The 21,892-nt window shown below is 59.1% G+C and overlaps 1 protein-coding gene across 1 annotated transcript; it reads right to left on the bottom strand.

The window, feature by feature from the left end:
- Positions 1-2,132: 2,132 nt before the first annotated feature.
- On the bottom strand, positions 2,133-12,146 carry SLC29A4 (solute carrier family 29 member 4). Its single transcript, XM_044233442.1, has 10 exons — positions 11,947-12,146; positions 9,454-9,585; positions 9,132-9,245; positions 8,603-8,731; positions 7,170-7,244; positions 5,420-5,667; positions 4,747-4,882; positions 4,477-4,664; positions 3,320-3,560; positions 2,133-2,330 (listed from the first exon to the last, which is right to left on the bottom strand). The coding sequence occupies exons 1-10, from the start codon at positions 12,104-12,106 to the stop codon at positions 2,191-2,193; spliced, it is 1,563 nt and encodes a 520-aa protein (XP_044089377.1). The 5' UTR covers positions 12,107-12,146; the 3' UTR covers positions 2,133-2,190.
- Between the last annotated feature and the right edge of the window lie 9,746 nt (positions 12,147-21,892).

The following is a 21,892-nucleotide window of genomic DNA, read 5'->3' as shown; positions in this document are numbered from 1 at the left end:
CTGCTATTGTCTGGAGTGGTTCATTTCGGGGCTGGGGGGGTACCCTCTAACTTTCAGGGCCGGGACGGGGGTGGGGAGGGGGGCGCCTCCCCTCATGCGGGGCTGTTTACACCCAAGCTCCCGTCAGTGAAGGGAAATGAAGGGTTTCTCAATGGCCCTGGCCACATCAGAAGCCAGAAGTGGCCGTGCTGGGTGGCTGAGATAGGGGACAGGACCATTGGTGCCAAAAGCACTCTTGGCCAGTCCGAGGCTGGAGGTCTTGGGCTCCCAGCCACGCCCACATCTGCAGACCCCAGAATAAGGCCAGTGAGTGAACAAGGCCAGGGATCCTGGGCAGGGGTGGGGATGCGGGATGCACCCCTGCAGGTTTGGGGGGAGGCTGGGCCCTGCTCCTAGTGCTGCCAGCCCCCCTCCTGCCCTGTCAGCTCTCAGGCTGACCCCACAGGTACTTGCCCAGCGACCTGCCAAGGGAAGGACCCTGGTGGGCCTTTTGATCAGAGAAACCAAGTCACCGGCTCCCTGGCGGCCACACCTACCTGGAGCAGTGTGCTGGCGCCACCTGGTGGCCACTTGCGATATTGCCTTCAGGTCTTGGCTCCCAGGGCTGCCCAGGGCGCCCATCTGGTGGAGTGGGGTGGAGGGGGCGGTGATAACCTGCCCAGGGGGTTCCGGTGGGTGGGTCCCCGAGGCTGCAGGCCTGGACCACAGCCCCTCTGATGGCCAGCCCCTCTGTGTAACCCTTCTCCAAGGGACTCACACCAAAAAGTGGACCAACACCACTGCTTGGGGAAACTAAGACACCAAACCATACAGAAAGTCGTTCGTATCCCACGAATCAGCAGCATGAGCAAGACTGGAGCCCAGCACCCTCAGCCTCCAGTCCTGGCTCCATCCCTGTGGGCAGGGGGCAAGCTCCCCCTGCCTTTTGTCTTTTTCCCTGTTCAAAAACATGGGGTGCAGCCCTTCTCCCTGACCCGAGAGCCGAAGGAACACCAACGTGCCCTATGCACCCCCAGATGCTTCCAGTGCCCACGCCACTGTCCACCACCTGGCTGGTGCATGGAGATCCTCCCGCTACGGGACTGGTTCACCCCTGCCCCCCGCCTAGGAACTTCAGGCCAGGGTACGGACAAAGCCACTTGGCAGATGGGAAAACTGAGGGCCCAGCCATGTGGGTGGCCCCATACCGCCAGGACCCCTTCCCCAACCCCCAGTGAACGAGGTGGCGGGGACAGCCCCCACCCGCACAGATGCTACTCAGAGGCCGCAGCTGAGCAGGTCTCTGCCTTCATCTTTTAATGGCCAGTGCGGTACAGTTAGTGGACAGACGGGGGACAGGACACAGGGGCGGGGTGCTCACAGGGGTGCCATGGGCGTGGCAGGGCAGGCTCTCCTCCCCTGGAAAAGCCTGTCTTTGGCAAAACGCTCTAGGATTCCCTCAGTTCGAGGGTCCTGGCTGGGCAGGGACCCCACACCCCTCCCTCGTCGCAGGGACTCACGTCCCTCCTTGGGCCTCGCTGAATGGAGATCAAGGACTCAAGCAGGCCATGACTTCAGCCGGAGTGTGTCCCTTGTAGCAGACAGGGGGAGCAGCCAGAGACGCGGTGGGGGTCCCCAGGCAGGTGCAGACCGCCAGGCCGGTGGCATCAGGTGGGCGCCCGGGTGCACGGCAGCAGGGGGAGGGGGCACCCAGACCGGTGCAGAAGCTGTGGTCGTGGAGAGGCCAGTGGAGACCATGGTCTGAGGCCACTGGGACCCAAGGCTACTGTTCCTTTGTGGCAAATGGATTTTGCTTGGGAGAACCAGTGTTTGGGAATGGGGGGGAGTGGGGAGCCCCTCTCCTTGAGGACCTCTTCTGTCCATGAGGAGGGCTCCCTGGTGAAGGAGGGCTGGGGTCGGGGGGGCCACAGGTGGGGTGGTCTGCTCTCCAGGCCGGGGATGGCCGCGACCCCAGGGGTCACTGCACACACAGGGGGAAGGGCAGGTGTGAGACAGAACAGGGAGCACAGTGCTGGGTGGCCTGGGGTGGCCGATGGCTCAGCAGAACCCTGGGGCCAGAGTGACGGGCGTGACTGTCACGGGAGGAGGCCGGGGTCCCGCAGGCACTGTAGGCAGGGGTGTGGGAGGGGGCCTCGGGCCTCGGGTCAGGGGCTGTGGTGCGGGGAGGGGGTGGGGGTGCCCAGGCCTGGTTCAGAGGCCGGAGGGGAAGGAGAAGTTGGCGGGCGGGCGGAGACAGCTGCTGGGAGTGTCCCGGGTGAGGCTGTAGGTACAGTAGGCCACCGCCGAGCCCAGCGTCAGCCCCGTCATGTAGGACACGGTCATGGTGTTCCCTGCGGACGACACCGGACCTGAAGCGGCGGGCAGGGGAGGGCGCTCGGAGGACCAGCCCGGCAGCCCGGAGTCCGTGCTGCGGCTCCTTGGGCGTGGAGCAGGCGGCCCGCCGGGGACCGTTAGGCTCCAGTGGATTCACGGGGTCCCCAGGCCCTGCTGCTTCACTTGTCTCCTGCCCCCCCCCCCACCATCTCCACATCCCTCCTTGTCATGGACAAGCCGGGACGTCTAAGGGCTTCTCGAACCACCGTGCCCAGAACACCACTGCAGGACCCGCGTGCCCTCAACCCCCCTTCCCTTCCATCTCAGTGGGTGGCGATCTTGGAACAGCCCCAGCCTGGGGACTCCCTCTTGACCCCCGATTCCTGTGTCACGTCTGCTCTCCCAATCCACCAGCCAGCCCTGTGGGCTCTACCATCAAAACCGATCCAACACCTGCCACTTTCTTGCAAAGACACGGCACCTCTCAGAGCCCCTGTCCCCTACGGTCTGGATGAGCTTACCCTCCCGCCCCACCCCTGCTGTTCCCTCCAACCGTGGGCTGGGCTGTTCCCTTGCATTGCCCCAAGGCTGGCTCCCTCCCCACTTCTCCAGCTCTTTGCTCAAAACTCACCTCCCCCAGGAGGCCTTCCCTGACTGCCCCGCTTACATTTTAAATTCGCCAGCCCGACAGCCCCCCGATCCCTTTTCCCCTCATGGCTTTTCTCTGTCATGCTTCTGTCCACCACTCGACACGCTGCACGTGTCAACGCGTCACCTTGAGACTGTCAGCCCCACGAGCATGGGGATCACTGCCCCAGGTCCCCGGTGCCTGGAATCGGGCCCGACACAGTCAGGACTCGAGTAGTTGTGCGATGCCCAAAGGAATAAGTGACTGATGCACGTTACGCCCCTCTGAGCTCTCTGAGCTCGACTTGACCTTGGAACCCCGACGCACCTGTTGGCTACCTGGCCTTGGTTTCCGTGGGCCTCTGTTTCCCTGCCTTACCTGCCAGCTCGCGCTGCTTGGGGCTCACTTTGCCCGCCGCCAGGATCATGGGCACGCTGCCAAAGTAGCCGCTGCTGACACCCATGAGCAGAGAGAAGACGCAGGGCCAGGCCGGGTGGCGCAGGGTGGGTGCGCCGCTGGGGTAGACGCACAGGATGAAGAGGGGAATAAAGGCCACGCGCAGGCAGGAGCAGGCCAGCAGGTGGGGGCCGCGCCAGTCCACAGGCAGAGCCGCCAGGATCTGTGGGGAGCCGGGCACATTCACGGTCTCTCCGGAGCCCACTGCCCCTCCCTACTGTGGCCCCCAGACCCGGTCCCTGTCCCTGGGTGCTCCCAGCCCAGGGTGTGTCCCTGTTCTCTGTCAGCTGTGACCCCTCAATCCATCAAACCCCTTGTTACAGCAATGCACAGTCCTTGCTACACTCTGCTTCCGTCTGAGCACTGCATGGGATCCCCCCCATCCGTGTCCCTCGCACCTTCCCAGGGTGCAGACCTCCAGGCTCCTGACCCTGCCTGAGAAATGAGGCCCTGAGGGTCTGGTGCACCTGCAACAATTTGCGGAGCAGGAAGTAGCCGGAGTAGGGGTCGAGCCCACTAACTCAGCCTTGCTCCCTCGTGAACCAGATTCCTTTTTCAGACCGTGCTGCCATGTGACCTCAGGCAAAGGGCTTTACCTCTCTGAGCCTCATGTTCCTTCACCAGAAGGCGGCCCACATCAGGCCTGCCCTGGAGATGACAATCTTGAGCTTACCCTAAACCTGACCTCTAACCCTGCCCTTCGCTTGTAGTTCAGGGAGCTGTGCCCACGTTTTCCTGGCCCCTTGGGACCTGCTCCCTGGTAGTACTTTCTGTGCTGTCTGTGGAGGTCCCTTAGCTAGAGAGTGCAGACACAAAATGAGGTCGTCCCCAGCCTTTGTGGGTACCGACAGCGTGTTGTTGCCCTGCAGGGTCACTGGGGCCACCTGCGGGGTGGGTGGGGTACACCGTCTGGGGGTGTCTTAGCTTGGCTGCTCCCCTCCCCACTCGGGAGCTCAGGTGTCCTCAGCTCAGGGCCTGCCCCTCCTCAAGGACCCTCCCCACAGGGCCCCAGGCTCTGCTACCTCAACCCCGCGGTGCCCTCTCCTATCCCAGGGGCACGGGAGGGGCTGCAAACCTGCCTTGCCCACGAAGTCGGAGAGGTTAAACACGGCCATGATGAGGATGGGCAGCCACTCGCCCAGGACACAGTGGCGAACCTCAGACTCGAGCCCCGGGAATAGGCACAGCGTGATGAAGTAGGTCACGGCGATGGAGAGCATGTCGGCCCAGATGGCGCGGGCCACAGCGTAGCGGTGCAGCAGCAGGGCTGTGGGCGGGGGGCCAGGGGTCAGGGGGCGCCCCCGGCAACGTCCAGAGGCCAGCCCCAACACCCCATCCCCTGCCCCCACCTTGGAAGGAGGGCCAGCTCCGTGTCACTCTGGGCTGAGGCATGTCGAAGCGCGTGTAGGCGCCCCCGCCGGTCACCTCGTGGGCCGGGCTGTCCTTGGGGGACCCGCCATTGACCAGGCCTGGGCCTTGGTGCTCCTGGAGGGAGGACGGAGCCCGGTGGGCTATGGGAGTTGAGGGGTCTCCAGCCCCCCAAGTATCTGCCCTGGCTTTTCCCTCGGCCCCCAATGCCTTTCCTGTGGATCTTCACAGCTACCCCCAACACAGGTCAGGTTTCAGACCAGAGGCCACTTCTCAGGGAACCTCCCTGGCCACTGAGGGGCCCCGTTTGTGCCAGCACTGGGACACCTTGCAGCCCCTCCCCCCGTCTGCAAGGACTTCACTGCTGAGGACACCGTGGAGAGGGCCCCCCCCAGCAGGGATGCTGCCCCCCCAAACCCCCCTGAGCGACCCTCCTGGCGCCCTCCTATGGGCGCCCACCGTGGGCTCTCCGGGGCCATGCAGCCCTGCCACCACCAGAGGGCGCCCCACCCCGCAGGAAGGCTCCGCACAGCTCGTGCCCGCCGGGACTCGGGTCCGCAGATGGGAGGAGGGCCGCGGGAAGGAGTCCGAGACCCCAGCCTGGCCTCAGGGGGCCTGGCGGGACCTGGCGACGGCAGCGCCCAGCACACTCACGAAGTGGATGTCCCCCGCGGCGACGTCGTGGTGCACGCGGTAGCCGGCTCTGCGGCCCGGGCGGCTGTCGCGGGGCCGCGCCGTGTGGTAGAGCACGAACCGGCTGCGCCGCACCAGCAGGTGCAGCAGGAAGCAGAGCAGCTCCAGGCCCGCGGACACCAGGAAGAAGATGAGCGTGCTGGCCCGCTCGTCCGGCAGCAGCAGCTTGGTGAGGATGCGGCTGAGGGACGCCATCACGCCCGCCGTGCCTGGGTGGGGAGCATGCGCGCTGGCCCTGGGTCCCAAAGTCCACTTAAAGCCCCCCTGCCCCGACCTGGCCCCATCCCTGGCCGGCCACAGCCCAGCACCTGCCCCAGCCCAGGCACAGGCCCAGGCCCCAGACACGCAGGGAGCTGTTCACAGAATGCGCCTGCTCAGACGACTCTTCCCTGGCACTGTGACCTGCCCATATACACACCCCAAGAGCATTTATACAGCACCTGCTGTGTACCTGGCACCATCCAGCCCTGGGGACACAGTAGGGCAAGGGGGAAAGGGGTCCTACCTCCTCAACACTCAATGGGGGGGGTTGTGCTGTAAATAAGTCGCATAAAAATGCCAACATCTATGCAGGATAGGGAAGCAGGCAGAGGCTAGAGGGGAGCCCCCAGCAGGATGGGGGGTAGGCAAAGGTAGGGGGAGCCCCCAGCAGGATTGGGGGGCAGGCAGAGGCTCGGGGGGAGCTGCCCCAGCAGGGGCTGGCATGAGTGGTCCTTGTTCACGTGCCAGGAGCTGACAGGTGTGGGTGTGGTCTCAAGATCACGAGGGAGGGCAGTGGGATCTTGGCAGGCAGGATGTGGGTGTGGGGTGTGACGGTGAGCCATGAGGCAGCGTCTGGCAGAAGCAGGCCATGACCACTGTGGGCTGCTCCCAGGGAGTGGGGTTCCTGGGCGCCCAAGCCACCCCAAATCACCCCTCGACAGCCGCCGCGCTCACCTCCGTGACAAAACACACAGAAGTGATCCGCCTGCCCCGGGCCTTCCTGGAACCAAATTCCACAGACCTAAGGCTTGGAGTCCTGGGGGCATCTGAGCAACCTCCCCACATGGTAGGGGGGGGCAGAGTACCCCAAAGACAGCTTTCTGCCTGGACCGCACTGTGGGCCCTGGCCCCGCCCCACACAGAAAGAGCCTGAGAACATCTGGAGGGAGGTGCTGCAAAGGGGCCCTGATACGTGGGTGGGGGTGGCAGGGCCAGAGGGGAACGGCCACCCTGCCCTGGGCTGGAGTGCAGGGATCAGCCTGGAGGGCAAGTCTAAGGGTGCTGGGTAGGCTTCGGGTTTGGGGGTGTCATTTGCTGAGCAGGGGCAGGTGGACTGAAGAGGGGGGCTTGGGACAGTGAGTCTGAGAAGCCGAGTGGGGTGCCGGGCAGGGCTCAGTGCATGGGTCTGGGGCTCAGAAAACAGCGTAGTCTGGACAGGCTCACCAACCCCCCACCGTCCCCGCATACACGCGCACACAGACACACGGAACACCCAGCTGCCCCAGCACGCCGAGCCCCTCTAGACCCCGCCCCGCTCGGAGCAGATCGCACGTCTCCCATCACAAAGGTACGCACCCCGGTACAGAGGTGCACATGTCACAGTTGTTCCCTTCCTGCCTGGAGTCCCTGCCCCCACCCGCCAGGCAGGGGGACATGGTGGTCCCCATCCCCTGCTCGGAGCTCAGCCCCTCACTGGGGGTTCCTCCTGGGGGGGGCTGCAGATACTCACTCTCCCCGGTCATCACGCCCTGGGTGTATCTCTTGGGCAGCATCCCCGTGTACCCGTAGAAGCTGGATTGCTGCACTTGGGGGGAGAAAAAGAGAAGCAATCGTGAGACGCCACCATCACCTATAGGCACAGAGATGGGCTCCACCCACCCCGCCCACCAAACAGCGCGTGCCAGGGGCCACGGGCCGGCTGCATGACTAGTTCTGGCCAACGATCCACGAGCAGAAACAACACGCGTCACATTTGGCCGAGGCAGAGAAAAGCTCCCGTGGACTTCTGCATTTTCCTTCCCCTAGCGGCAGTGACCGAAGAGGCCCCATGTGACAGACGGGGACCACAGTGGCCCGGCTCCCAGCGATCATGTGGAGCCTCGCCTCCATCCACATGTTGGGACACGCAGCCAGAGCCAGAAATAAGTCTTGTTCTAGGAAGCCATGGAGATTGGCGTTGCCATGGCCTCCCTGTTCTCATGCTAACCAACAAAGCTTCTAGAAATTCAGCGGCATCTTGGGGGTTAAGACGCCTGGGCTCAGAGACCCTACAGGTTAGCGAATCCGTGGTGTACATGGACAGACCGGAAAGCTCAAACTAGGAAAACTAGGATCACCTGTTCTTTCCAGGCATCTGCTTTTCAACAAAACAGAACAGAACGAAACGGACCTGAGGACACTGTTTCCCGGAGCCCTGACTTCACTGAAAAACACTACACAGTCACCCAAATTCTTCCACTGGCTCATAGCATGCAACATATTTCTTTCTGCTCGAAGAGTGTGGAAGGGATACAAGGCAACGGGCCAGGACCTTTCCGAGCGTCACCGCCATCAAAGAAGGTGGCCGAGGACCATGTGGGATTAAAAGGGATTAAAGACGTGACCGTGAACACGGCGTGATCCCGGATCAGATCCTGGGTCAGAAACAGAACGCTTATAAAGGGTGCTACCAAGGCAACAGGTGATGCACGGACACCGGTCACAGAGAACAGCGCTGTGCAATGTCACGCTTCCCAACTCGGGCTGCTATAACATGGCAATGGAAGAAACATCCTACCTTCTAGAAAATACACCCTCGACCGTTAGTATCTAGGCAACTCCCACATGGTGCAAGGTGAAAACACAGATGATTTCATATGTATATGTATTCAGGGGTGAAACGTATACGTATCTATGGGTGTGACAGGGGACAGAGAGAAAGCCTGCGTGACAAGACGTCAGCCACAGGCAAGCTGACGTGAAAGGTCTATGGGGATTTTGCAAACTTTCCGTAGGCTTGAAAGAGTTTTAAAATAAAAACTTAAAAAGATAAGCTAGAAAGCCACTGTCCAAGCGAAACCCCATGGCACGGTGGCAAGTCAGGATGATTCTGGAAGTGCAGGGTACTTGGAAGCACCACTCCCCACCCCCCAGCCCTGCCCGTACCCCGGCCCAGGTTCCTACCTGTGCAGCCTAAGGCCACGGTGCCCACAGCGGCCAGGTTGATGGCGTAAGCCTGGTCATGAGAGAAGAGCTGTAGCCAGACGTCACAGATGCTGATAAAGAGGAGGGGGCCCAAGGCCAAGAGGTAGCCTAGGGGGGAGAGGCCAGAGAGGTGGGCGGTGGGCACTGGGCTGGGGTCTCCCCTCGTCCCACACTTCCTGCAGAGCCCACTCAGAAGTGCCCTCTCTGTCTGCCTTTCTTAATACTGAGGGGGCTGAGGACATTTTACAAGTGCCTGGAAGGCTTCCTGGAGGAGGCACCATTGGAGCCGGGCCTTGATGCTGGATGTTGCCACGAAGAGGATAAGGATCGGGGAAGAGCAGGCAGGGCCCCCATGGCATGGTGTTGGGGTACACAAAAGCCTGGCCCCTATTTTCACATGCTGACCCCTGTAACGTTCCTAGGAGGCGTGTCCACTTCACACACGGGGAGACTGAGTCTCTGGGACCCTGGGGAGGGGAGCGGCCGGCCAAGTGTGCGGGCAGCCTACCCGCAGTGATCCTCGTGTGCAGGCTCAGTCTCTCCACCAGCACGTTGTTCAGGAGCACGGCCGCCAGAGCCACCAGGATGTAGGTGAGGCTCATGTCGAACACGATCGAGGTCCCTGTGGGGGGAGGGGCAGCCGGCAGCAGGTGCTCAGGGGGAGCCCCGCTCTCCGCACCCCTCCTCGCCAGGTGCCCGAAAGTGGCTGACAGCCCAGAGACGGGGAGTGGCTGCCCCGAGTCACTCGGTGACACAGGCTCCCCAAGCAGAGTTTTGGGAGGGTGGCGGCCGGCCCGTGGCTGGGGCAGGGCGGGGCGCGGGGGACCCACCTGGGTACTTGTGGTGCAGGTAGTCCACGTCGGTGATGAAGCTATTGTAGGGGAGCAGGAAGCCCACGCCGGCCAGCAGCATCGCGAAGTAGATGGCATGGTAGCCGTCGTCGGGCACCGGCTCATCGACCGCTGAAGCCAGAGGCAGCTGGTAAGAGGGGGACGGACCCCTCGAAGCCCCGGCCACTGTGCCAGGACCAGAGTCTACAGTAGCACCGCCATCCCTATAACCACCACGGTCATGGCCGCCCTATCCACCGGCTTGTGGCTACCCCGCCCCCCTTCACTGTCAGAGCTGTCCCGGCAACCCCCCACGGCCATCACCAATGCGGCAGAAGGGCCGTTGGAAGACTCAGCCACGGTGAGACACCCCAGGATGCTGTCTGTGCTTTCATGGGCGGAGTCCTCCCATCAGCACTCGGGTGTCCAGGGAGCGCACACAGGGACGCGGGAACGGGACCGCCCTCGAGAACCTTCAGAGACCTGCTAGCAACGTGGCCGCCTCCCACCCCTGTGCACCGAGGCTGCAGGCCCCAAGGCAGGGTCCAGGTTCCCAAGGGAGAAACACTTCTGCGTGGAGACACGCCGGTGCCGTTGACCAGGAAGCCAAAGGCAGAGCACCGGCCACAGGCAGAGAAAAGGTCCGGCGTCCTGGCTGGGGCGGTTCGTCCTGACTACGAAGGGGAGGTCAGGGATGGAACAGAACAGGAGCACGCCTGCAAAGCAAGAGGCTCCTCACAGCACCTCTTATGACTTCCACTCCCTGGGGCTGAAGTCAACAGAACACAGAACAATCCGACTGTAACCTTTAGAAATGAAGGTCTGGGTCACCCCACTGGGCCAAGAAGCATTACCGGCTGAGGTGCTTGTGGCAAAGGGTACGGACTGGGCAGTGGGGAAAGGCGGTTATAAACCCCAGCCATGGCCACGTGACCTCCCTGACCTCGATAGGAATACATCTGTCTGTGTCTGCGTATTCACCCAAAGCCAGGGTTTTGTCCACTTCATCACTTGACGGGCTAACAGAGGATGTGCTTGTATTAAATCTCAGTATTTGAATCATGGGCTGTTAAGTGAGAGACGGAAACGAGGCACACCGGGCTTTGCGTCCTCCGGGGAAAGCATCGGCGTATTTTGGGTGGTAGAGGGCTTAGCTGTGTTGCTTTGGGCAACGGTATGACTCTGTCAAGTGTCCTTATTTGGAGATTAAGTATGGTTACAGAGCTGTGTTTGGGAGCCAAGCCGGGCAAGGGGTGGACTGTGATGGGTCAGTTTAATGGGTTCACTTGGCAGGCTGAACTAATCCGTTGTTGTTCAATCCGATGCTGAATGAGCTGCTGCTGGGAAGGGATTTTGTGGATTAAAGTCCCTCCTCAGTGGACTCTAAGTTAATCACAAGGAAATTGCCCCTGGGTGGGCCTGGCCTAATCAGGCAAGACATTCAGGTCTTCACAGAGCTGAGACCCAAAATAGCTCAGGCCCCTGGGGTTTCCTGAAGCAGTTGCTTTATGGACATCAGGCCACTTGGCCAAGCTCCACTGTAGTTGCTTTTGTTCTGAAATAAACCCATACGCAGGTACATATATCTACACCTGGATCATTCATACAACTCTGTCTACTGTCCATGTCTCTCCTACTGGCTCCATTTCTTAACTGAACCCTGAGTGACCCAGTGATTGTCACCAAGGCCACTATAGTTAAAACCACCACTGCCATGGCCACCATCCGCTTCTGTGGTCCCATAGACCAGCTGCCAGGGCCAAGGCCACTGGTAATCTAGTGCCATGCCAGGCCAGGGGACATCTGGCACCTTGGGGACGGGCCCAGAGCTGGCTCTGCCGAGGCACTGGGGAGCAACCCGCTTCAGGGCTTGGCCAGCAGGACCTCTGCTTCCCACGTGCAGAGAGGGGCAGGAACCAGAGAACAAGCCCCGATTCCCGAGCCTAGAACTATGCCAGCATAAACTAGAGCCGCCCCCAAATAAGCACAGGGACAGCCCTAAGCCATGTTCTGGGGCTACACTGAACATGGCTCCTGGACCATTCCCCTTTCATAGAAGACATAACCAAAGCCCAGACAACGGTAACTTGCCCAAGGTGCCCAAGCTGCCAGAGGAAAGGAGCTGAACCCGAACCTGTCCAGCATCAGCCCCGCACGCGGCCCTCTACCCAGCAAGTCTGGTTGCAGAGGTAACTGGCCCATTTTCTCAAGGTGAGAGAACCGACACTCAGAGAGGTTTAGGCCCTTGTGCAAGGTCACACAGCCAGGACGAAAATCAAGTTTTCACACCTCGGTCCTCCCTTCGGGCCCTTGCCCATCTCCATTGAAGGGAGGCCAGCGAAGGTGACCAAAGCGACAAAGACATCAGCTTGATCGTCCCCACGGCAGACCCCTCCTGATGGACGCCATGCCCCGTGCTAAGGAACCGCCCCCGCCAAGGCTCTGCGAGGGTTCTCGCTGCCCATCCCAGCTTGCCACCCTCCCCCAACTTACCAGAGTCCGTGAAACCCGGGACGCCCTGGCCCTGAGTCGTCCCCGCCGTCCCCTCCTCCTCCGGCCGGCAGCTGTCGAAGCTGAAGCTCATCACCACACTCCTTTCCGGTGTGCCCGCCACGCTGGGCTCCTTGAGGCGCTGGCTGCCCACGGAGCCCATGGTAGCCTGGACTGCAGAGAGGGGGAGGAGACGGGCTGAGGGATCGCGGGGGACCCTGGCCGCTGCCGTGCCCCTGCAGCTTGGCGGCCACACGCCATTCCCATCTCGGGGCACAGGGACAGGGAGCCCCATGCGGGTGGCACAGTGGCGCACAGGGCGAGAGACCGGGCGGAGGAGGAAGCCGGGGGGCAGAACGTGAGCCTCGAGGGTGCCCTCCCCCGAGTGTCACAGACAGTAAGGGGGGCCGTGCCAACCCAGGCCCAGGCCCGCGGGACACTGTGAAGCACTGCGGCGCCCCGTGCTGGGGCGGGAAGTTCTTCCTCCTGTCTCGCCTGTTTCTCATGCTTCATGTCTACTACCTTTGCCTTTAAAAGAAAGGCAGCTAATTCGTCCGTGATGAAGAGACAGCCCCACTGGGGACTGGGCTGGGGACGGGGAGAGTCTTGGGGGGTTTTCCACCCCCAAAAGAGTTATCTGTTTTTCTTTTTCATTTTTAAAGATTTTATTTTTTTTAAAGTAATCTGTGCACCCAGCATGGGGCTCGCGTTCTCAACCCTGAGATCCCACACTCTAGCGACGGGGCCAGTCAAGCCCAGCAATTTGTGTTTCTAATGATTTTTAACCATTGATCTTGCAGCTCCTCCCAGGGAACCCGAGACAGAGGCAACACCAGAGCCTTGGGTCCTGAGCGTGGCCCCTAGACACCCCCACCACGAGTGTGTGCGGAGCGCCCACCGAAGAGGCCAGCAGAAAGCCCACTTCCCGAGGGATCCCGCGTGCTGGGACTGCCCCAATCTCTGCAGTCGCCTGTCCCCACCCCTCCACCTCTGCCTGCTCCTGTTTTGTCTCATTTCCTCCTGCCCTCCTGCCTCAGTTTACCCGCTCCCAGCCTCCAGGCCTGACCATTACCGAGTGCCTCCTGCTGGCCCCGTGTTCCCACCTTTCCCATTCTCCACAGTTGGGGCCTTGGCGCCCGGAGCTGTCCTGCTTCCAGGCTGGTCCAGGGACTGGCGGAACTGGCTTTGCCAGCTGGGGACTGCCTGGGCTGATGGAAACCCACGAGCACAGAGAAGAGGGTCCAGGGTTCTCCGTCCGTCTGGGGGCTGGGAGGCAGGCGTAACCCCCGGTCGGCTCAGTGCTTTTCCTGAGTGTCCCCCAGCCCTGGGCCTCCTGCCACATTTGGAGCTGGGGGTACCAGGTGGGATTTAGGACAGAGCTGGGCCTGGTTTGAATGACCGTGGCCTTGGGCAGGATCCCCCCACAGGAGGCTCAGAGCTCCAGGGCCCTGTGCTCCTGGCCTCCCGGGCAGACAGGAAGGCTGGGGAAAGGAGCCAGCGTCAGACAGTGGTCTACAGCTGTGGAAGACTCCCCACCGCAGTCCACGCAGGGCATAAGGCCAGCCCCGGAGGATGCCTGAACCCCGGACTCCTGACCCGTGTTCTGCAAAGCTTCCCAAGATGCAGCGCCCCGGCCGCGCCTGGCCACGCCACCCGGGAAGGCGGACGTGCTCAGCATCGAACCCGGAGGGGGCCCCACTCCTCCCTCTGGCTCATCAGGGAGGCAGGCAGCTGCCGCCCATAATGCCAACCTCAGCTGCTGTCCCCACGTGCTGCTCCGGGCCCCTCCTGTGGGCAGGGGGCTCTGGCTTCCCCCGTGGCAGCCCCAGGCCTCTAGGCATGACCTCACTGGGGGCAGAATTAGGGGGAGCACTGACTCGTCTCCACCTCTCCTAGGCCAACTCGCTCCCTCCCAGACCCCTCAGTCTCTACACCCACGGCCTGGAGCCTGATGAGCTCTTACCCCTGCCCATTCCTCCTCCTCTCCTGTGCCTCTTTAGTTAAAATTTAAGGATATGCACGTGGGTTTAAAAATCCCAAACTGGGGGCACCTGGGTGGCTCAGTCATTAATAGTCTGCCTTCAGCTCAGGTCATGATCCCAGGGTCCTGGGATGGAGCCCCGCATGGGGCTCCCTGCTTGGCAGAAAGCCTCCTTCTCCCTCTCTCACTCCCCCTGCTTGCGTTCTGTCTCTCTGTGTCAAATAAATAAATAAAATCTTAAAAAAATAAAAATCCAATAGTGCACAGGCTCCTTTCTGCTCCCCCCACCCTGCCAGGACCCCTCCATGTCCACCCATAAGCCTCAGTTTCCCTCCCTCCCTGTTGTGGACAAGGAAGGTGAGACAGTACTTCACAAACTGGGGTGGGGGTGGCTGGGGGGGGGTCAAAATCCGGGCACTGCTATGGGCCTGAGTGGGCTCCTGACCCCAGCCATCATTAAACCCAGGCTCACGGGCCCCCAGTTTGCACAGAGAGTCAAGGCCAGAGGTCACGCAGCTCGCGTTAGAGTCCCAGACAGGTTGAACACCTCGGGCACCCCCATTTCACCTGTGACTGAGATGTGCCTGCAAGGCCAACTGACCCCTCTACAGCGTGTCCCCCTAGATGGGCCAAGGAACCTGAATTCGATTTGGAAAGCCTGCCCGCTGGCCCTCTTTAGGCCTCATACTCATCCTGGGCCATAAGCCCTAGCCAGCAGGACACCCTTGGATGTCCCTGGGCCCCTGTGCCTAGGCTCATTGAGTTTCTTTGCTGCTCCCCCACAGCCAAGCCCACACATTGCCCAACTACTCCCTGCTGGTTCTGCCCGCAGAAAAGGGGGTTTCAAGGTCCCAGGCCACTCCCTTCCTGCAGTTGCCACTGGAGAGGTGAAGGCACTGGCCACAGGCTCTGGCCGGCAGCTCCCACAGCCCAGACCCAGTCCCTCCTCCCTGGCCTCGGTTTCTGCGGGTCCCAGGGCTGGCAGCACCCTGCGTCCCCCAGGCTGCTTCTGTCTGTGTGGCCCTATCAGCAACAAAGTTGGTTCCCAGCCCTGCACCCCTAGGCAACAGACAGACTCCCCAGGCCACCATGAGGTGACCCCTGGGCACAGGCCCTGCCTCTTACAGCGGCTTTTCCAAAAGCTAGGAGGGAGCCGGCTGGGGGAAGAGGCGAGATAGGGCAGAGGAGGGGGTCCAGGGAGGAACTTCAGGTGGAAGGACCCTTTGGGCATGCCTAGGGAGGGAGGTGACTCTCAGACCTGGGCATGGCCTAGGACCACCGGCCACTCTCCTGGGTCTGGGTCTTTTGCTCTCAAATGGGCTGATTGTGGGGGGGTGCTGGCCCGGTCCAGATGCTCGATGGGGCAGGGTAGGAGTACCCTCTTCCCAGAACAAGGATGGGGTAGGGTAGGAGATTCGGGGTCCCCGGAGCCACGTGCCCCCGCTCCGGGACTCAGCTGCCCCGAGTCGGCGCGGAGGGGGATGGGGCGCGGAGTGGGGCCGCGCGCGCCGCAGACAAAGGCTCCGACAGGTCTCCGCGTCCCAGCCCATCGCCGTCCCCGCCCGCCACCTCCGCGGTGACCGCTTACCTCGGCACGGCCGGGCCCCGGGGTCCTCGGCGCGCCCGGCCCAGCCCGTGCCCGCCGCCCCCGCGCCGGGACCCCTGGGCGCCCGCGCCCCACGCTCGGCGCTTGGGGCCCGGCGCAGCCCGCGTCCTCCGCCGAGTCCGCTGTCCGCCCGGCCCGGGTCGGCGAGCGTGTCCGGGGGGCGCAGCCGCAGCGGCGAGCGCGACGGGGGCTACCGCGCTCCGCCCTGGCCCGCCCTCCACGCAGAGCCCCGCCTGCCTGCCCCGCCCTCCCTGCCCTCCCCGCCCCCTCCCCGCGCGGAGCCCCGCCCCCACCCTGCCCATCCCTGGGAGCCCGCAGAGGCGGGGGCGGGGCCAAGGTTGAGGTCATCGCCCCCATACCCCGGGGAGGGGCGTGGTGGCACCTGGCCACCCCCGGGGTGGGGGCGTCGTATGTAGCCTGCCACCCCCACTGATCTAGCCCACCACCTCCCCTCATGGGTGTGGAGGCCCACCACTCCCATGCCCACCTCCTCCTGCCCTGGGTCCTCTGGGGAGGGGGCAGGCCTGCGGTGCCCAGATTAGTGGGTGCAACAGGTCACGCGGGTGGCCAGACTCAAAGTTTTGAAGGATGAATAGGAGTCCGTGGGTTGGAGACCGTGAGGTACCTGGATTCCAGCCAGGTCGAGGGGTTGACTCAACCCCTGTGCCTCTTCCTTGCATGGTCCCCACCCCTGCCCAGTGTCTCCTCCCCCCAGCTTGGGAGCTTCGGTTTTCTCCCAGGTGAATGGAATTATAACTGTCTCTCAGGGCTGAGGGTCCCAGCTCACCCACTTCTCTTGGACCCTCAGTTTACTCTTTTATAACATGGTTTAAGAGAAACGCTGTGGAAGCTCAGGGGACATTGCAGAGAGAAGCCCGCAGGGTGTCTGGCAGAGGACATGAGCCAGTGATGGAGGGGGATGTCCATGGAGGGAAAGGGGTCCTACCACAAGGTGAGAACAGGACCCAGGTGAGAAGTGGACAGGTCCTGGGTCCCGCCGGGGCTGGGAACTGTGTTTGTGGGAATCAGGCGAGCCCCTTCCCCCTGCAGGACTGGACCACCAGGATGGGGTCAGAGGAGGTGGCTGCTAAGGCCCCCGTCAGGCTCCTGCCTGGATGCCTCCCCTCGCTTCCCAGCAGATTTGGTCCTCCTATTGGGGTGAGACCCACCTCTGCCACCCAGCAGTCAGCCCAGAGTTGCGGTTGGCACCATTTCTCAAAGCCTTGCCGCCCCTTCTGGAAGACCGTCAGCCCCCTGCGAGTAAGCCCCTGCTTGACTTCTGTCTGGATCCTCAGCCCTGCACCCGTTGTCTCGTGTTGTTTGAACAGGGGAGATGGCCAGCTGATCAAAGTGATTGATCTATTTATTTATTTGAGAGAGAGAGAGAACGCAAGCAGAGAGGCAGGCAGAGGGAGAGGGAAAAGCAGACCCTCTGCTGAGCAGGGAGCCGAATGAGGGACTCGATCCCAGGACCCAGAGATCATGACCGGAGCCAAAGGCAGACGTTTAATCGACTGAGCCACCCAGGTGCCCAAAATGACTGATTTTAAAGTAAACGAGTCTCGTGCTTCCTCCGTGGGTCTGGAGCTTTGAAAAGGCCTATGCAGGAAGCCATGCCGAGGAGCTCTCCTGGGTGTAAATAAAAATTATTCAGTGTGTGTGAGACGCTACCCTAGATACCATTGACACGTTGGTGGGGGGGTCTCCGCCCCCAGGGGGTGTCAGTCTAATGGGGGACGCTGGCAACAAAGAAACAGACATTTTGGGAAGCATCCAATGCCAGCAAGACAATAGGACAGAATGGTAGCCTAGTGTGTGACTGTGGGGACTGGGGTGGGCATCATCGCCTAGTGGTCAGGGAGAGCCATTCTGGGAAGGTGACTCCTGAACGGAGTGACGGAAAGGAGCCCATTGTGGGGTGGTTTGTGGTAAGAATGTTTTGGGCGCAGGGAACGGCCAGGGCGAAGTCTGGGAGCCAGAAAAGGCTCATTATATTCTAGAGCAGAAGGAAAGTCAGGAAGAACCTTCTGGTGAGAGATGGGAGGTGAGGGCAGGGCAGAAACCCAGCCCGAGGGGAGGTCTTGCTGTCAGTGGGAAGGGGTGGGAGCCCCCCAGAGTGGTTCAGCTGGAGAAAGAAGCATAACCCGACCTGGATTTTTAATCTTTGGTCGCTGGTGGGAGTGCCAATTGCAACAACCCTTCTGGAAAGTAAATTGACCTAAAAAACATGCTTACCCTTTGATCCAGAAAATCTAGCCCAAGGAAATAACTCTAAATGCAGAAAAGGCTTTGTACCCAAAGATGTGTGTTGTAACAGCCGAGCTTTGCAAATACAGCCCCATTACCCTAGGAGAGTGGGTAAAGGAAGAGTCATCGTGTGCGGACAATGTGATCATTATATTTGAAAGACCTAGGGGAGCCCGTAGACGTCTGTGTAACCACACTGAGGAGTCCTAAGTCGCCCCTGGGATGTACCATTCTGAGGTACCCCCAGACCGTGGAACCGGTCGGGGGAAAGTGGTTAGGGACGCAGAAACAGGGAATGGGAAGGAATACAAAAGACACTTGGCATCTAGGTCACAACATGTTTTTAAAAAATGGGTAAAATCGAGGTGCCTGGGTGGCTCAGTGGGTTGAGCCTCTGCCTCCCCCTCAGGTCATGGTCTCGGGGTCCTGGGATCGAGCCCCACATCGGGCTCTCTGCTCGGCGGGGAGCCTGCTTCCCCCCCCTCTGCTTGCCTCTCTGCCTACTTGTGATCTCTCTCTCTGTTAAAGAAAGAAATAAAAAATCTTAAAAAAAAATTTAAAAATGGGTAAAATGATATTCTGGGAAAATAAAAACAATCAGGCAACCTGCTCCCAGAAGAGAAAGGAATCTGCCTAGAACAATTACTAGACAGGACCTAGAGGATTCTGTTGAAGATCGATTGTCCCTTCTGCTCGAAATCCCAGGCTTGGTTGGGCAGGTTCACAGAACTGCAGAATTTTACTGAAGTTTTAAAAAAGGAGCCACAGCATGGGGAAGAAAAAAAAAAAAAAAAAAAAAGAAGAGCTTCTTCAACCTGACAGGTTTCTCTAGGAAGACAACAGACCTGTCTCACCTATGAATAGCCATATAAAATCCTCAATGAGATGGTAGCTAACAAAATCCACTGACTTTTAGCAGGCTCCACCACGTGGTACATGCAGGGATGATCTCGTGTAAAGAAAGCTTTTTTTTTTTTTTAAAGATTTTTATTTATTTATTTGACAGAAAGAGAAAGATCACAAGTAGGCAGAGAGAGAGGGGGAAGCAGGCTCCCTGCTGAGCAGAGAGCCCGATGTGGGGCTCGATCCCAGGACCCTGAGATCATGACCTGAGCTGAAGGCAGAGGCTTAAACCACTGAGCCACCCTGGCGCCCCGTAAAGAATGCTTTTGCCATCACGCGTCGTAGGAACAGGTCAAAGAAAAAAACACGGTCACGGATACGGACACTGAAATGGGTAAAATACCACATTTGGCTGGCCTTTGGTAAAAGACAATATCTATTCCTAATTATTTACGGACCCTAACGAAATGGGAATTAGGCTTTTATGTGGAGGGCAAGTCAAAGACACAGGTCTTGAAACACGAGAAGCAAGATTTGGATAACTCTGGTATTTTGCCCTTCTGCCCTCCCCCACGTCCGAGTCCTCGCTGGTAAGTCCTCGCTGGTTCAGCAAGAGAAATAAGTAAGACGTTAAAAAATCGGAAAAGAGAAGTCGAATGATTGTTCTTTGTAGGTGACAAGATTATACAACTGGAAGAGCCACGGGACCAAGATAGAAAATCTTTTGAGGGATTTCTGCAGCTCTCCCACAGGAGGCGCAAGAGACAATCAGAGAAAGGAAACAAAAGAAGATTCTTTGACATCACCAGCCCGACAGATAAAAATCCCTGGAATAAGGTTATTTTCTTTTTTTTTTAAATTTATTTGACAGAGAGAGGGATCACAAGTAGGCAGAGAGGCAGGCAGAGAGAGAGAGGAGGAAGCAGGCTCCCTGCGGAGCAGAGAGCCCGATGCAGGACTCGATCCCAGGACCCTGAGATCATGACCTGAGCCGAAGGCAGCGGCTTAACCCACTGAGCCACCCAGGCGCCCTAAGGTTATTTTCTTAACAAAGATTTGTTTATTTGAGAGAGAGAAAGAGAGCACAGAGGGAGAGGGAGACTCTCGGAAGGACTTTCCGCTGAGCACAGAGCCTTACGTGGGTCTCGATCTCACGACCCCAAGATCATGACCTGAGCTGAAATCAAGAGTCGGAGGCTTAATCGACTGAGCCACCCAGGCAGCCCCTATCCCTGGAGTAATCTTAATTAGAAACATCCAATACCCATACGAAAAACTTGTAAAAGGGCATTTAAAAAAAAAAAAGAAAGAAAGAAAAACCTCTGCCAGACACCCAGAAGAAAATAAACAGAAAGGCATGCCCCGTTCTTGCACAGGAAGACACTAAAAAGTGTGACCAGCATGTCATTTCTCTAAATTGATCCTCTGATCTAACATCATCCTAGTAAAAATAACAGCAAGATGTCCTTCCTTTGGAATTAGATAAATTGCTTCTGGAATTCACACGGGAAAATGAATTTGCAAGAATGAGCCCAGAAAAGACTGAAGGAGAAGAGGAAGGAGGAGGAGGAGAAGAAGATGTCGAGATAAACGTCTCGAGATAAACGTCGAGATACGCACCCGAAACAAAGCTCTTGTCCCACAAGTGTGGGCTAGACTTTCACGAGATGAGCTAATCAAGGGGACAGAAGGCAGTTCCAGAAGTCAACCCAAATTCATGCACTGACAAAGGCAGCTTGATGTATCCGTGAGAGAAAGATGGATTATAATATAATATATAACATAATAATATAATATAATATAATATAATATAATATAATATAATATAATTGGATTCTGATCTCGTGCCTTATACGAAACCTAAACCAGAACCTATGGGCTCTGTTTCTCTGGAGATCCTAAGGCAGTGTGAAAAACCATGGTGTTGGGGCGCCTGGGTGGCTCAGTGGGTTAAAGCCTCTGCCTTCAGCTCAGGTCATGATCCCAGTGTCCCGGGATTGAGCCCCGCATCGTGTCCTCAGGGAGCCTGCTTCCCCACCTTTTCTCTCTGCCTGCTTGTGATCTCTGTCAAATAAATAAATAAAAATATTTGGGGAAAAAAAAAAAAAAGTCAGACCCTTAACTGACTGAGCCACATGCCCCTACGTTTCACTTTTTTCAAGTGGGACACGCAGGTTACACAGTTACACAACCAGAACATTCCCTCCACATGGAGAAGTGACTAGAAGGAAATGTAGCAAACTACAGAACTGTGCTCCTGAATGTTCCTGTTTCTCCACCATTTCTACAAGCCCAGGTCGATTTGTCATGCTTTTTGCTGCGAACATGTTTTTTCATGGAAAATGAAACATGTGTTTACATGCGGAGATAGACATCTTATCTGCCTCCCCTGCCTGGTTCCCGTGCTCCCCTCCTGACGGCACCAAGTGATGGGAAGACCCGGGGCAGAGGGACCCCCGGGGGCTGGAATAACAGGAGAGCCTTTGGGGTCTGGATTAGGGCCAAAGTCCCAGCCTGTGATTGATGTCGCCCAGTGTCCAAAGGATCTGAGCAGAGGATGGTGGTGTGTGTGTGGGTTCAAGGCTGTATTGTGGGGGCTCAAGGGGCCATCGGTGGTAGGAGGGGTGGGTGCCTCTGAGAAGGTCTCAGAGCTGAGAGGTGCGGGCCATCCCCATCGCTGGCTGGGTCAGAATACTTCCTCGGGTGCTATCCAGCCGTGGGCTCTGCAGAGCACGAAGGAACCTTTGGTGTCAAGGAGGAAGTGGGGCCGGGATTCCCCGGGTGGCTCAGTTCGTTAAGCGTCTGACTCCTGATTTCAGCTGGGGTCCTGATCTCAGGGTCATGAGATCGAGCCCCTCAAAGGGTTTTGTGCTGGGCAGAGATTCTCTCTCTCTCTCCCTCTCCCCTTCTCCACTGTGTGTGTTCTCTGTCTTTCTCTCTCTCAAATAAACACAGAAATCTCAAAAAAGCAAATAAATAAATCTCCCGGCTCCCCTATGACATGGGACTATTAGCGTCCTCGCCCAAGTTATATGTGAGGCCCAGAAAGGTCCCCGGCTGGTAGGTCCACGCTGAGCCTTGTGACTTTGGATCCTTGACTCTGGGGGGCTCTGTGCAGCACCAGGAAGGGGCTCCCTGCAGGAGGCACCAGGGTGGGCAAGGCTCGGGGCCAGGCCTGCTGTCACTGCCAGTGACACCTGGGCCTCACTGATACCAGTGAGGTCTCTGCTAGTTGATGTCTGTCCTCTCAATCCTGTAAGCAACCCTCCCTT

This window comes from Neovison vison, chromosome 14 (genome assembly GCF_020171115.1).
Source record: "Neovison vison isolate M4711 chromosome 14, ASM_NN_V1, whole genome shotgun sequence".
In the NCBI taxonomy this organism is placed as follows: domain Eukaryota; kingdom Metazoa; phylum Chordata; class Mammalia; order Carnivora; family Mustelidae; genus Neogale; species Neogale vison.
The sequence above is the reverse complement of the archived record's forward strand: the minus strand, read 5'-3'. Positions and strand labels throughout refer to the sequence as shown.

Coding starts and splice junctions, on each gene's coding strand:
- SLC29A4 (XM_044233442.1), bottom strand. CDS start 12,106: ATGGGCTCCGTGGGCAGCCAGCGCCTCAAGGAGCCCAGCGTGGCGGGC. Junction 9,586..11,946: donor CCCGGGTTTCACGGACTCTG/GTAAGTTGGGGG, acceptor CTCTGGCTTCAG/CGGTCGATGAGCCGGTGCCC. Junction 9,246..9,453: donor CCTGCACCACAAGTACCCAG/GTGGGTCCCCCG, acceptor CTCCCCCCACAG/GGACCTCGATCGTGTTCGAC.